Raw genomic sequence first — 16,953 nt, forward strand, 5'->3', positions numbered from 1 at the left:
TTACGGCCGTCCGGAGATGAATAAATATCCATTTTTGATACGGGTCGGGCCGGGCCGCCTCGGAAGCCGCCACGGCGCTTACGGTCGCTGGATGGCTGGCTGGTTGGCTGGTTGGCTGGTTGGCCGTCCCGCCCCTCCCAGCTGTGGGCAGCGGCTGCTGGGTAGCCGGCGCCATGTGTTATTCATGCCGCTCGGTACGGCGGTTACCGTAAACGCGGTAATTTCGGCCGCCCTGGTAAATGCTCCGTAAATGTGTAAATGGTCCATGAATCGTAATCTGATACGTGGAATAATGAGAGGCAGCCGCTGTATTAAAGCGGTGCTGCGCTAACGACGACAGCGCGTATTGTCCGCCGGTTTACCGAGGAGGGCCGGTTTGAATACGGCGCGAGGGAACAAGGTCTGGCGATGAAGAAATTACGGTAGCGGAGGCGCTCTCGCGTAGGTATCTCCATCCGAGAGACATTAAAATTGTGCCTCTCCAGACGGAATATTTTTGGAAAATGACAGAATAGTGCCTGGCAAGTGAAAGAATGTAGAAAGGGAGGCAATAATTTGTTTTGAAGCGCCACCAAGAGACAAGAAACACGCAGCAACACTAGTTCAGTCGGGAATGCCCTAGCGGGATACAGCTAGTACTTGTCCTGGGGAGGATCCAGGAAGAACTGCGTGAAGGGGTATGTCGACGCAGACAGCAAACAGTCGTCTTCACGTGATAAGTTTGGTCTCTGCACGTTAGGATATATTCATTAACCTGCCTTTACCTATTTATAAGTGTATGTTCCTTTACTAAACATCACACAATCATTTCATTTTACTTTGAAGCACCATCACCATATTATCTACATCTACATACATACTTCGCCAGCCACCCTACGGTGCATGCGGGAGCGTACCCTGTAGTACTACAAGTTATTTCCGTTACTGTTCCACTAGCAAATACAGCGAGGGAAAAACGACGGTCTATATGGCCCGGTACGATCTCAAAATTCTCTTCTCTTACCGTCGTGGTTCTTACACCGATTGCACATTAAACGCAGTGGGCTCGTTCTGTAGTCAGCTTCGAATGCCTTTCCTCTAAATTTTCTTAATAACATTCCTCGGAAAGAACTTCGCCGTCTCTCCAGGTAGTCCCACTTGAGTTCCCGAAGCATCTCTCCAACACTTGCGTGCTGTACGAACTTGCCGGTAAGAAATCTGGCAGCCCGCCCCCGAGTTGCTTCGATGTCTTCCTCTAATCCCACCTGCTGCGCATCCCAAACACTGGAGCAGTACTCAAGAACAGGTCGCACTAGAGGCCCACATGCGGCCTCCTTTACAGACGAACAACACATTCCTAGAATGTTAAAAAATATATATCGGCTCAATCACTTGTTTGTAGTGTAAAACACATTGACGCGTTTCGGAAGTCACGCTTCCATCATCAGAATAATAAAAAGTAAAAGAACCTGTTAAAACTCGCTAAAATGGAACATGCACCAGGCACAATAAAATTGATAATAAAATTAAAACATCGTGGCTACTTCCCTTGTTGCAGCTGTCTTCCAAGGCGCATCTCCACATAGTCGTCAAAATATAAAGAACTCTAAAATGGTGTCGCCTATGGTGTTCAACATCTAACTAAATGGCTCTCTCCTCTATCGTCGTAAACCGCCCTTGCGTCTTCGTTGATACCACACATGACGTAGCCAAATACGACACTGAAACGCGAGTGAGCTCACGCGCAAGTAAACAAGGAAGTCACAGAGATGTCTATACAAACAGATAACGTATACATGTTCCAAGGACCTCATGAAATGATGGTATCATGCCAATTGCTAAAAATGTCGTCACTAAAGAAAAGCAGTGAAATGATTGAAAAAGTTATTTGTATCACCAGTGAGCTGTTCACTCAGTGTGTTCTGATTATCCACGCTATGTATCGTAATTTCCAGCTCTACTAGTAGATGGTCTGTCGAAGACGCACGGGCGGTTTACGACGATAGAGGAGAGAGCCATTTAGTTAGATGTTGAACACCTTAGGCGACACCATTTTAGAGTTCTTTATATTTTGACGACTATGTGGAGATGCACCTTGGAAGACACGGCTGCAACAAGGGAAGTAGCCCCGATGTTTTAATTTTATTATCAATTTGCCTGGTGCATGTTCCATTTTAGCGAGTTTTAACAGGTTCTTTTACTTTTTATTATTCCGATGATGGAAGTTTGACTTCCGAAACGCGTCAGTCTTAGTGTTTTACACTATGAACAAGTGGTTGAGCCGATATATTTTTTAACATTGACATTCACAACCACGACCTCTCATCCAATATGGATAAAATCGAAACATTCCTAGAATTCTCCCAATAAACCGAAGTCTACCACTCACATTCCCTGCCACAGTTCTCACATGCCCGTTCCATTTCACATCGCTTTGCAACGTCATGCCCACCTAACGCTGTCACGAAGCACAGTGCAAATGCTGTGTTCGATCATTACGGCATTGTTCGTCCCACTCATCCGCCTTCACATATTTTTTCCACATTTGCAACTAGCTGCCTCTCATCACACCAGCTAGACATTTGGTCTAAGTCATTTTGCACCCTCCTACAGTCACTAGATGACGCCTCCCCGTGCACCACAGCGTCATCACCAACAGCCGCAGACTACCCCTCGCCCTGGCTCCCAGCTCACTGACGTATACACAGAATAACAGCGGTCCGGTCCTCTCACAGTTCCCTGCGGGACTCTTGACAATACGCTTGTCTCTGGTGAACACTCGCAGTCGCGGCAGCGTATTTGGTCCTATTATTGATTTTCTCCGCGAAAATGTTACAGATTAATCTCTCAATTTCTTTTACAACGATAAAACATGTAGCATTTAATTACTATAATCAATCACCAGCTAGCCGTTTTATTTAGAGACTAAGCTACAGTCAGAATGTAGTGTAGTAAACAGTTAATAAAATGTTCCGGGTTATCATGCCGTGGTCGAATGGGTTTCACCTTAAAATCCAGGGTTTCGTCCCCATTTGCGGAGGTCATTTTCTCTATGTATCACTTTATATTTGTTCTCTGCTTAAGACAGTGTTACTACTCAGGGAACATATACGTTGAAAGGTTAATTTGTATGTGCATTTTAAATTGTTGAATGCGTCTATATACATTTAATTGGTTTTACGTTGCTTTGTATACATTTATTCATTTACTCACTGTTATTAATTATTTTTATTTTTATTATTGTATTTGTAGCACCGATGATGGCTGTTAATCAGTTGAAATCGATTTGCAAAAGTAAATAAAGAAAACATGATTTTGCGGCTGCTTGCTGCTTATTTGGTAATTTTGTTTTCAAGAGGGACAGTAGCTACTTTGAATGTCGGATTTGCACCCTACCTCTCTACTCACTACAGTGAAATTCCGTTTCCGAATGATTCCGCGCAGCGGCGTGACGTCACATGTTTTGAATGCGCGAGCGCAACTGGCCGTTGTGGACTGCCGTCGTCCGCTGTTGCTGTCACCGCATGTTGGAAGAGTGGCACGTATTTTATTCAGTACAGGAATCCTGATGTCATTCAGTTTCACGCCCTCCTCCTTCCTATTAACATTCCTGTGGTGTTTTACAATCTCTATGGTTCTCCGTAAGACGTTTCAGGAATTTTAATGGGACGGAGGACGGCGTGAAACTGAATGACATGCCGATTCCCGTCCTTAAGAAAATGTATACAGGTCTTACACCAAGGGGTACTTCTACTTGTTTTCTTGGTGAGGTCAGCAGCCGTTTTGCTTTGGGGTCGTCCCACCATTCTTCTCCGCTTGCCCACCCGCGGGAAGGTGGTTGTTTATAAATTGGGTGGTCCGTTTTTCCCTTGTAGAGTACGGGCGGGTCAGAGCAACCTGTCGTTCGGGTTGTTCGGTAATCTCCCTATCAATCTACTGTACGTTAGTAGCTGCCTCTGTCATGTTTGTCGGATTTGGTGTGTTAACGAATTTATTGCTTGGAGTGTAACGGCCTAATACTTGAAATATGTTTTGATTTTTGGAAACTTTGATATTATTGCCTATGATCTTGAGAGGCGGTATCTGTGTACTGTAGAGCATCTTAACTATTGTTTGGCCAACCTCGTAGAATTTTATATAAGATTTCATTTCATGGGGTTATATTTAAATGATCATTTTAGTATATAAAGTTGCCACCCTTTCACCGTAAGGCTTTTCTTAGAAGTTAAAATCAAGTTGCACCTTTGGTGGCAAGGTTAATATTTTAATTGTTAGTGTTTTGTACCATTTCCATCCCTCCTACGAGAGGGGGGGGGGGGGCTGCATAGTTTGTGTGCTTGTGTAAATTGTTAAAACTCTTAGTTTAAAGTTATGTACTGTGTTACAGATTTGCACCAGTCTTTCAGAGGCTGTTGTGAGCGGTCGTAGCTAAGGCCGTGTCAAAAGGGAGCGGCAAGATTCTCTGCCCGAAATCTCATATAGTCAAAACTTGTTTCTTTCTGCCTCTGAATAAATTGTAACTTTGATATTTAGAGGGTGCTTTCTGATTATAATTTTAAATCTGTTTCTTTAAAAAAATGCTTTTAGGTACTATTAAAGTGAATAAAATTCCCATTTGTTAAAAGGAATTTGGTTATTGTTTGATCAGTTACTCCCTGGCAACTACTTCCATGCTTACATAGTGTGATTAAATATGTTAATGTTCTTGATGAATCGCTAGTAAATAAAGTAAATTCTTAAGAATATTCCTTGAAAATAAATCACGGTTCAACACTGATAACAAGAAGGGGGAGGATGATAGGACATGTGGTTAAGTCATCATGGAATAACTTACATGTTACTAGAGGGAGCTGTAGAGGGTAAAAACTGTAGGGGAATGTATTCAGCAAATAATTGGGAATATACGGTGAAAGTGCTAGTCTGAAATGAAGAGATTAGGCCAGGAGAGGAATTCGTTGCCGGCCACGTGAAAGCAGTCAGAAGACTGATGACTCAAAAGAAATAAATAAGAAACTGACTAATAAACTTGAAAAGCTGCATTATCCAGTGATATATGTCACTTATACACAGGTTTTGTGGCTTTCGCACGGTGGGCTACTGAAACCTCGTGCGACGTGCCAGTTCGTGTGCAGGGTACAGCAGTAGCTGGCGCCAGCTGCGCTCACCTTGCGGCCCTGCGCGTCCCTGTAGACGACCCATCGCTGCAGCGCGTCCCTCCAGTAGAGCAGGTGGAAGGACTCGGCGTACTCCTGGCCCTGGCCGTTGCCGAAGCGGCCCTGCGTCTCGGTGGCGGTGATGAGGTGCGCCCGGCCCAGGTCCACCTCCAGGAACTCCTGCACCTCGCTGCTGATCTGCGCCTTCGGGCACCACGCGCCGCCGTTCTTCTCCTGCCGGATCCTGCCGCAAGCACCGAGTTCTTTTATCGCACCGCAAGTCTAACCTGTAATTCCGTATAATGCTACGGCTGCGAACTCAATAACATGTCTTAATCAAACCTATGTCCATGTACCAAGTTTCTAGTGCTTCATTTCATATTTTCTAACAAGTGACATTGAAAGCTTTTTTTAAAAAAGAAATGGAGAAAACTCGTTTACGTTTACAGATATGCACTGCAAGCCACTCTGCAGTGCATGGCGGGAGTACTTTTTACTGTTATAGGTGATTTTATAACATATTGGGAGGCGCATATTCAGCAACAGGAAAACTCCCTGATCGCCTGTGTACAGCCCTTCATCTTTCACATCTTATTCTCACGAGCCATTTTTCTTGTGTCATTAGTCTATATCTACATCTACATACATACTCCGCAATCCATCATACGGTGCGTGACGGAGGGTAACTCGTACCACAACTAGCATCTTCTCTCCCTGTTCCACTCCCAAACAGAACGAGGGAAAAAGGATTGCCTATATGCCTCTGTAGGAGCCATAATCTCTCTTATCTTTGTGGTCTTTCCGCGAAATATAAGTTGGCGGCAGTAAACTTGTACCTGCAGTCAGCCTCAAATGCTGTTTCTCTAAATTTCCTCAGTAGCGATTCACGGAAAGAACGCCTCCTTTCCTCCAGAGACTCCCGCCCGAGTTCCTGAAGCATTTCCGTAACACTCGCGTGATGATCTTCTGACAGATTTGATGCCACCAGCCCCAAATTCCTACACAGTGCCAACCTCCTCATCTGAGTGTAGCGCTTGCAGCCTAGGTCCTCAATTATCTCGTGGACATATTCCAATCTCTGTCTTCCCCTACACCTTTTGCCCTCTTTACAGTTCCCCCTCAAATACCAAGGAATTTGTCTATCGATGTCGTAAGAGACGACCTATCATGTGGTGCCTTCTTCCTGTCGATGATGGTTTCCGCACGTTCCACTCCTCACCGATTCTGCGAAGATCCTCCTTACTTCCAGAACGAAATTTTCACTCTGCAGCGGAGTGCGCGCTGATGTGAAAGGAGAGCTTCTGTGAAGTTTGGTAGGAGACAAGGAACTGGCGAAAGTAAAGCTGTGAGGACAGGTCGTGAATCGTGCTTGGGCAGCCCATTCGGCAGAGCAGTTGCCAAGGTCCCGAGTTCAAGTCTCGGTCCGGCACACAGTTTTAATCCGCCAGGAAGTTTCTTAACCTCCTTCTTCTTTACCTTGTCAGTCCGTCTGAATTTCAACTGTAGCACCACATCTCAAACGCTTCGATTCTCTTCTTTTCGGTTTTCCCACAGTCCATGATTTACATTCCACGCACGATTCACGAATGGAACATGGAAGGGAACGATCAGTTATGGTAACACAAGTATCCTCCGCCACACACTGCCAGGTTGCTTGCGGAGTACTGAAGTAGCTCTACATCTACATGCATAGAAGTTAAAATCTTCTGGCTTGTTTCTTCTAAATTGTTCGACGTTTCGACCCCTCTGCTGGGATCTTTCTCAGGATCATTTGGTGTCCACTACTGCTAGAACACTGTCAGAGACAAGTGTGGCGTCCACTTATAAAGGAGGAGTATTTATACCGCTAATAAGAATTACGAAGAACTGCCTTCTCACTCCGTCAGGTTACCGTTCATTTCTGGGGTCACTGACTGCATAAGCAGAATTTTAAAGAAAAATGGTATTCAGACACCTTTCTTTAGTCAATACAAAGTAAAAGACTTTTTCCGACGGTAAACGGATGCACCTGATTACCTCCACAATGCAGGCGTCTATCAAGTGTCATGTGGCTGCGGCAAAGTGTATATAGACGAAACGGGAAGAACTGTCAAAGAACGCATTAAGGAACACGGACGGCACATGCGGTTAAAACGAAGTGCAAAATCGGCAGGAGCGGAACATCACGAGAACTTTGGTTCTGACATCGATTTTAATAACGTACGTGTACTGGCTAAATAAACAAACATTTATAAAAGAAAGGTCCGAGAAGTGGTAGAAATTTCTAAGAATGCATCTAATTGCAATAGAGAGGAGGGCTATAGGCTTCCGGCATCGTGGCTCCCCGCCATCAAGGAAGCGAATACGTGGCTGCGGTGTGTGAGCGGCAAGTCAACGCGCTGCAAGTCACCTCGGCGGACAATAATATTTTGGGTAAACATTCCCCCTCTCTTGCTCTGTCCGTTTGGAATCTAGCCACTGATGACGACCAACCAATAACCCTTCTCCAGCATAAGTGTAGAACACTGCCTTTCTATCCAGTGACGATGACCGCCAATGGTATTGCCAGGAGATGAGCAACCAACGCCCCTTCTTCTGCATTAGCCTATGACTATGGCCCACCAATGATAGCCATGCGAATTTTAACCAATACTATCACTTCTCCAGCACGAATGCCAGGAAACTCCCCCTTTGTAAGTGGACGCGACACTCTGACAGTGTTCTTGCAGTAGTGGACACCAAAAGATCCTGAGGAAGATCCCAGCAGAGGGGTCGAAACGTCGAATATTTTAGAAGAAACATGACGCGGTCTAACAACCCAGAAGATTTTAACTTCAGTGACAACGAACACGAAAGCCTGCAGACTTATATATCTACATGCATACTCCGCAAGCCACTGTACCGTGTATAGTGGAGAGCGCATTGTACCACCTTCCTGTTCCACTCGCAAATACAGCGAGGGAGAAACGACTGTCTATATTCCTCCGTAAGACCCTAATTTCTCTTATCTTATGTTCGTGGTCCTTGTGCGAAATGTACGTTGGTGGCAGTAGGATCTTTTAGCAGTAAGATTCAAATGCTGCTCTTATTTTCTCAATGGCGTTCCTCGAAAAGAACGTCGTCTTCCCTCCAGGGATTCCCATTTGAGTTGACGAAGCATCCTCCCAATTATTTCGTGTTGATCGAACGCACCAGTAACAAATCTAGCAGTCCGCCTTTGTAGATGTAGGTTTGTCATCCAAGCGTTCTTAGAAATTTTTTCTTCCCATTAAGACCTTTGATGTCAGCAGACTTCTCTCGGCCAGGAACGCCCTCTTTGGCTGTGCTAGTGTGCTTTTTACGTCCCCCTTGCTTCAATCGTAAAGTATTGTTTCACTTCCAAGGCAGGATACGTAATTACCTTATTCTACTCGGTAGTCATAAATTCTGATGTTAAGGTTATCACTAACCTCATTCCTGCTACTCCTCATTACTTTGGTCTTCCTTCCTTTTATTCTGAATCCACAGTATGTCCTCATTGGACTGTTTAATCCCACTCAACACATGAATGTCGCCAACGAGTCTTACCATAGGTATCCTTTAACTCTGAACTTAAATCCCACTCTTGAACTTCCTCTTATTTGGGTAACTGTTTCCACGGTGTCTCGGTAGAATAGTAGGACCGAAAAACTGCATCCCAGCCTTATACCGTTTCTCTGCCAAAGAATTCCTTCTTGGTTTTCCATTACTATTGTTCCCAATTGTTTCTTGGACACACTGAATATTACTCGTCCTTCCCTGCAGTGTACACCTATTTCTGACGTAATTTCGAACACCATGTACCATTTTACGTTGTAGAACGCTTTTTACAGGTCGACATAATTATGCCGTGAACGTGTTTTGATTTTTCTTGCTTCTGTTATCAACCGAAACGCTAGAATTGCCTCTCTGCTGCCTTTACTTTTCCTAAAGCCAAACTGATTGCCGTCTAAACAGGACCTAAATTTGCTCTGATTTGGTCATTTCATGTGGTATTAATTGTTATTTATGTTTTAGTAGGTTTACTATATTTACACTCCTGGAAATGGAAAAAAGAACACATTGACACCGGTGTGTCAGACCCACCATACTTGCTCCGGACACTGCGAGAGGGCTGTACAAGCAATGATCACACGCACGGCACAGCGGACACACCAGGAACCGCGGTGTTGGCCGTCGAATGGCGCTAGCTGCGCAGAATTTGTGCACCGCCGCCGTCAGTGTCAGCCAGTTTGCCGTGGCATACGGAGCTCCATCGCAGTCTTTAACACTGGTAGCATACCGCGACAGCGTGGACGTGAACCGTATGTGCAGTTGACGGACTTTGAGCGAGGGCGTATAGTGGGCATTCGGGAGGCCGGGTGGACGTACCGCCGAATTGCTCAACACGTGGGGCGTGAGGTCTCCACAGTACATCGATGTTGTCGCCAGTGGTCGGCGGAAGGTGCACGTGCCCGTCGACCTGGGACCGGACCGCAGCGACGCACGGAAAGACCGTAGGATCCTACGCAGTGCCGTAGGGGACCGCACCGCCACTTCCCAGCAAATTAGGGACACTGTTGCTCCTGGGGTATCGGCGAGGACCATTCGCAACCGTCTCCATGAAGCTGGGCTACGGTCCCGCACACCGTTAGGCCGTCTTCCCCTCACGCCCCAACATCGTGCAGCCCGCCTCCAGTGGTGTCGCGACAGGCGTGATTGGAGGGACGAATGGAGACGTGTCGTCTTCAGCGATGAGAGTCGCTTCTGCCTTGGTGCCAATGATGGTCGTATGCGTGTTTGGCGCCGTGCAGGTGAGCGCCACAATCAGGACTGCATACGACCGAGGCACACAGGGCCAACACCCGGCATCATGGTATGGGGAGCGATCTCCTACACTGGCCGTACACCACTGGTGATCGTCGAGGGGACACTGAATAGTGCACGGTACATCGAAACCGTCATCGAACCCATCGTTCTACCATTCCTAGACCGGCAAGGGAACTTGCTGTTCCAACAGGACAATGCACGTCCGCATGTATCCCGTGCCACCCAACGTGCTCTAGAAGGTGTAAGTCAACTACCCTGGCCAGCAAGATCTCCGGATCTGTCCCCCATTGAGCATGTTTGGGACTGGATGAAGCGTCGTCTCACGCGGTCTGCACGTCCAGCACGAACGCTGGTCCAACTGAGGCGCCAGGTGGAAATGGCATGGCAAGCCGTTCCACAGGACTACATCCAGCATCTCTACGATCGTCTCCATGGGAGAATAGCAGCCTGCATTGCTGCGAAAGGTGGATATACACTTTACTAGTGCCGACATTGTGCATGCTCTGTTGCCTGTGTCTATGTGCCTGTGGTTCTGTCAGTGTGATCATGTGATGTATCTGACCCCAGGAATGTGTCAATAAAGTTTCCCCTTCCTGGGACAATGAATTCACGGTGTTCTTATTTCAATTTCCAGGAGTGTATGTTTTACTGTGTTTACTATACGTGCTTGATTCAGACTACGAACGTTGGAGCGGTAGAGGGAGTCACACTGTCACCTTGTTTGTGGTTTCCTTCACAGACGTACAACAGTTTTCCAGGACCCAGAAAATCTGAGTCTTCCATTCATCTTCCCTAACACTGATTTTATGTGCTGAGCTCATTTCATATCGCTTCTTAGTATTTCCCTTAAATATTTATAGAAATAATGACACTTGCGTCAAATGTTCAACATTAATTTTACAGTCGCACAATTCCAGACCCATCTCTCAACTACAAATATTCTCTGTATACAGTGTTGCACACCATCAGTGTATTTAAAGGAATCACCTGAAACTGGTAGCGTGACGAAACTCGTTGTCTGCGAGTAAGTACATACACATGATAGCAGCTGCTGGTGTTCCATTGAGACCGTTCTGTGTCAAGACGTTGCTACTGAAGGCTTGTAAGTTATCAGTAGGTACGTTTTCAAGCGTTACGCAACCATGGATGATTACAAAAAGGCAAGGGTGCCCATACCACGGGATAAGGTGTGATGTGGGAGAGGGTGGCAGACCCTCCTCCCCCCCCCCCCAACTAGCTCTCAGAGAAAGGAAAAAATATAGTGAGGTCAGACGTTTTTATTTCAAGAAAGTGGCTTAAAAATTCGTAATACGAGGTTTTTAACAGGATTGGAAATGGAACTTTCTGTGGCTACTTACAATTCACCATTCATCTTCCAGAAAGTTAAAATACTCCATAACCCCAAATCTAGCCGCCCCCCCCCCCCCCCCCCGCTTCAAACCGGCGTATGGCCACGCTTGCAGTATGTTCACAATAGTGTGCTGCACAGTAAGCCATTACTGGAACGTAAGATTCCCGATTCAGAGGAAAGAGCACGGCACGTGTCACGCTACAAATAATGAGTCAGCAACCATGTGAGAGTACTGCTAGCTCTGGTAGGATGTCGTACTCCTTACACATCGCTGGTTGAAACTTTCGAATGTGAGCACGCTTTTTTCCCGGCGCGGGCGTTCTCTTGGTGTCTAATGTCAACATTACCCCAGCGATAGTGGGCAGGTCTGCGAGTGGAGAGGTCGATCGGGTTCTGTAAGGGGCTGTCGCGTGCATCTACATCTACATCTACATCCATACTCCGCAAGCCACCTGACGGTGTGTGGTGGAGGGTACCTTCAGTACCTCTATCGGTTCTCCCTTCTATTGCAGTCTCGTATTGTTCGTGGAAAGAAGGATTGTCGGTATGCCTCTCTGTGGGCTCTAATCTCTCTGATTTTATCCTCATTGTCTCTTCGCGAGATATACGTAGGAGAGAGCAATACACTGCTTGACTCTTCGGTGAAGGTATGTTCTCGAAACTTCGACAAAAGCCCGTAACGAGCTACTGAGCGTCTCTCCTGCAGAGTCTTCCACTGGAGTTTATCTATCATCTCCGTAACGCTTTCGCGATTACTAAATGATCTTGTAACGAAGCGCGCTGCTCTCCGTTCGATCTTCTCTATGTCTTGTATCAACCCTATCTGGTACGGATCCCACACTGCTGAGCAGTATTCAAGCAGTGGGCGAACAAGCGTACTGTAACCTACTTCCTTTGTTTTCGGATTGCATTTCCTTAGGACTCTTCCAATGAATCTCAGTCTGGCATCTGCTTTACCGACGATCAACATTATATGATCATTCCATTTTAAATCACTCCTAATGCGTACTCCATGATAATTTATGGTATTAACTGCTTCCAGTTGCTGACCTGCTATTTTGTAGCTAAATGATAAAGGATCTATCTTTCTGTGTATTCACAGCACATTACACTTGTCTACATTGAGATTCAATTGCCATTCCCTGCACCAAGCGTCAATTCGCTGCAGATCCTCCTGCATTTCAGTACAATTTTCCATTGTTACAACCTCTCGATACGCCACAGCGTCATCTGCAAAAAGCCTCAGTGAACTTCCGATGTCATCCACCAGGTCATTTATGTATATTGTGAATAGCAACGGTGCTATGACACTCCCCTGCGGCACACCTGAAATCACTCTTACTTCGGAAGACTTCTCTCCATTGAGAATAACATGCTGCGTCCTGTTATCTAGGAACTCCTCAATCCAATCACACAATTGGTCTGATAGTCCATATGCTCTTACTTTGTTCATTAAACGACTGTGGGGAACTGTATAGAACGCCTTGCGGAAGTCAAGAAACACGGCATCTACCTTCACAGGTGTCTATGGCCCTCTGAGACTCGTGGACGAATAGCGCGAGCTGGGTTTCACATGACCGTCTTTTTCGAAACCCATGCTGATTCCTACAGAGTAGATTTCTAGTCTCCAGAAAAGTCATTATACTCGAACACAATACGTGTTCCAAAATTCTACAACTGATCTACGTTAGAGATATATGTCTACAGTTCTGCACATCTGTTCGACGTCCCTTCTTGAAAACGGGGATGACCTGTGCCCTTTTCCAATCTTTTGGAACGCTACGCTCTTCTAGAGACCTACGGTACACCGCTGCAAGAAGGGGGGCAAGTTCCTTCGCGTACTCTGTGTAAAGTCGAACTGGTATCCCATCAGGTCCAGAGGCCTTTCCTCTTTTAAGCGATTTTAAGTGTTTCTCTATCCCTCTGTCGTCTATTTCGATATCTACCATTTTGTCATCTGTGCGACAATCTAGACAAGGAACTACAGTGCAATCTTCCTCTGTGAAACAACGCAAAAATTGTCCGAAGAATTTTCTAAAGAGTTCGTTATGAGTTATATGGTATTACGTCGGTTCGTATGGTAAAAGCAATTTATAAATCGGTTTATTCGTGGAAAGGTACGTGGGACTATTTATGAAATATGTGGAGGAAAGATTGTCGTAACAAGTTTGTTTGCATGGCCATCCTCCGCAGCAATCATATAAATAATTCAAACTTCCTGGCAGATTAAAACTGCGTGCTGGACCGAGACTCGAACTCGGGACCCGTTCGAGTCCTGCTTGGCTAGCTCAGTTGGTAGAGCACTTGCCCGCGAAAGGCAAAGGTCCCGAGTTCAAGTCTCGGTCCAGCACACAGTTTTAATCTGCCAGGAAGTTTCATATCAGCGCACACTCCGCTGCAGAGTGAAAATCTCATTCTGGAAACAGCCATGTCTCCGCAATATCCTTTCTTTCAGGAGTGCTACTTCTGCAGGGTTCGCAGGAGAGCTTCTGTAAAGTTTGGAAGGTAGGAGACGAGATACTGGCAGAAGTAAAGCTGTGAGGACGGGGCGTGAGTCGTGCTTGGGTAGCTCAGTTGGTAGAGCACTTGCCCGCGAAAGGCAAAGGTCCCGAATTCGAGTCTCGGTCCGGCACACAATTTTCATCTGCCAGGAAGTTTCATATCAGCGCACACTCCGCCGCAGAGTGAAAAATCTCATTATAGAAATAATTGTTTTGTAAATAAAGCTGTCTTTTTCTGCTGCCACTTACTTTACTTATCCCACACGCGTTTCGCCTTTTTCTTGTTCTAAGACATCATCAGTGGGATCTATAACGATACAGTTTTGTTATTTTTAGGTTATTGAACAGTTCACGTCGCGATTTTTATGTGAGTCAGACGAACGCGGGAAATTCCGATTTTTATGTGGAAACTGTGACTTTTGAAATAACTAAAACCCGCGTGGCGTGTTGTTTGAGTCGGGACCGCGGACGGAACGTTCAAAGGGATCCAGTTGTGTAATACTGTATGTGAGCAAGCATACTGTCACAGACAATCCGTTTTGTAATCCTTTTACTAGCGGTTTCTATTAGTTGCTGTAAGCTGACTGTCATGCGCGACTGTGATTGTGTGTGTCTGCCGAAATTATAACTTCAGGATGGCACGAACGTGTCAGTGTGTTGTGTAAAAGGAGTAACAATACAGGGTGATTCAAAAAGAATACCACAACTTTAGGAATTTAAAACTCTGCAACGACAAAACGCAGAGCTAAGCACTATCTGTCGGCGAATTAAGGGAGCTATAAAGTTTCATTTAGTTGTACATTTGTTCGCTTGAGGCGCTGTTGACTAGGCGTCAGCGTCAGTTGATGCTAAGATGGCGACCGCGCAAGAGAAAGCTTTTTGTGTTATTGAGTACGGCAGAAGTGAATCGGCGACAGTTGTTCAGCGTGCATTTCGAACGATATATGGTATTAAACCTCCTGATAGGTGGTGTATTAAACGTTGGTATAGACAGTTTACAGAGAATGGGTGTTTGTGCAAAGGGAAAAGTTGTGGACGGCCGAGAACGAGTGATGAAAATGCAGCACGCATCCAGCAAGCATTTGTTCGCAGCCCAGGAAAATCGACTCGCAGAGCTAGCAGAGAGCTGCAAATTCCACAATCAACTGTATAGAGAGTCTTACGAAAAAGATTAGTTATGAACCTGAACGTCAACTACCCGAGGCGATGGATCGGCCGCCAGGCAGCCCGTGACAGAGCACTTCATCACTCTCCTCCAAGAAGCCCTGATCTTACCCCCTGCGATTTTTTCTTATGGGCGTATGTTAAGGATATGGTGTTGCGGCCACCTCTCCCAGCCACCATTGATGATTTGAAACGAGAAATAACAGCAGCTATCCAAACTGTTACGCCTGATATGCTACAGAGAGTGTGGAACGAGTTGGAGTATCGGGTTGATATTGCTCGAGTGTCTGGAGGGGGCCATATTGAACATTAAATACTCTTTGTAATGATGTATAACAGAAGGTTATATTATGTTTCTTTCATTAAATACACATTTTTAAAGTTGTGGTATTCTTTTTGAATCACCCTGTATATCGAAGTTTTCTCTTAAGAGCTGTCTATCCTTTAATAACCCAGTAACCGGAAACTTGAAAACATTTGTCGCAGTCTCTAGATACTTACAGCGCGACTGGGTCAACTACGGCTTCTACTGTCGAGACACACTGTCCGTTTTCTAACAGGGCAGGCGTCTGGACTGCACTGCAGATGAAGAAACTGACGGCAACATGAGTGCCCCATTTTCTGTAAAGAGAACCGTACAACCGCGCCGTTTACCGCCGACACAGCTTCCCATATAAATAACTCGAAGATTTTGTACCATAACACCGGTTGCGAGAACTTTATCAATACCGGTAGCTTTGAGGATCTTTATGACAATGTTTGTGACTGCAACGTCTCGTTAATTTTAGAAAATTAAAGATGATAAAAATTTACTAAACGGCGAGTGTAGGTAAAGGAGGCTGTCTAATTGAGCTGTGTTGTCCATAAAATACGACGCAGGCTATAAATGTGACGTCAATGACGTAATCAGTGACTGTACTACGTTCAAAGCAAGAGAAAGAAATATTATAATAAAAATTCAGTCCTTGGGAAGGAATGTGCTGCGAACACTTAATTATGGCTATTTTTCTTTTATTTTCAATTATTAATTTATGCACATTTATAATTTGTGTTTAGTAAATATAGTCTGTTATTTATTATACATCATACTAAAATTAAGTAACTGCCATAAATAGTAACACATAGGTTTCGTTTCTATTTCTTTTTTTAGCAATTTTATACGGTTTTTGAATTATCTATTACAGCAATGCATTTAATTTGTTCTGTGTAGTATTTGTAATCTATGTAGCTCTTTTAAGTAATATTTCTCGATACTGCTTCACTTTTACTAAATCTACTTTGTACAGGTCTGTGCCTAGAGAGCGGTAGTCAGTTTTATCTCCTACGAACGTTATGTCCATGGGGTGATAACTGGTAAATATGCTGCACTATACCACGAGATCCCTGGCTGGACAAGGAGACTGAACTCTGGCGAATTCTCCTCTGCTCTCTAGCCTGCAGACCGGACCTGTACAAATGGTGTTCAGAAACGACTGCAGCCAGTCGCCTTTCACGACGGTACAAGTTTCAATTTCTCGTTATAGGTTTCAAGTAGCCTAGCGTCTTGTCACCAGACACTATAGTTCCTCGTAACTATTTATAGCACTGTGGTGGTTGCTGTGTAAACTCCGAATTTATAGGAAACACACATAATCAGATGACATTCCGGTTAATACATCATGCCACCCAAAACAACGTACACTAGCATTACTAGGATAAGCACTCAGCCGTAAAAATTATTCACACTGAACACGGCATGAAATTCATTGTACTAAGTATTTAAAGGAATAGCCCACAACAATGACGCATTCACAGTTGACCAATCAGATTCAAAAATTAAAACCAATGAGAAACCATTAACATATCAACTATCAGTAGAAGAAAACACCAAATACGACCCTCTGCATTTTCTCATTTACATCGCCTATCACCTTGCAAAGCTGTTTTAAACTGTACAAGGTCAAAATAAATTTTCACACAAGCAACAGCACAATGTACTTCATAACACCCGAACAGCCAT

At 45.0% G+C, this 16,953-nt stretch overlaps 1 protein-coding gene across 1 annotated transcript in view; it reads right to left on the reverse strand.

Moving 5' to 3' along the window:
• Nucleotides 1-16,953, reverse strand: part of LOC126187727 (discoidin domain-containing receptor 2-like) — a 302,696-nt gene that overhangs the window by 213,958 nt on the left and 71,785 nt on the right. Inside the window, exon 3 of the mRNA XM_049928973.1 lies at nt 5,145-5,376. Coding sequence (XP_049784930.1) covers nt 5,145-5,376 — 232 coding nt within the window. The remainder of the gene's footprint in view (nt 1-5,144; nt 5,377-16,953) is intronic.

Source organism: Schistocerca cancellata, chromosome 5 (assembly GCF_023864275.1).
Source record: "Schistocerca cancellata isolate TAMUIC-IGC-003103 chromosome 5, iqSchCanc2.1, whole genome shotgun sequence".
Taxonomy (NCBI): Eukaryota; Metazoa; Arthropoda; class Insecta; order Orthoptera; family Acrididae; genus Schistocerca; species Schistocerca cancellata.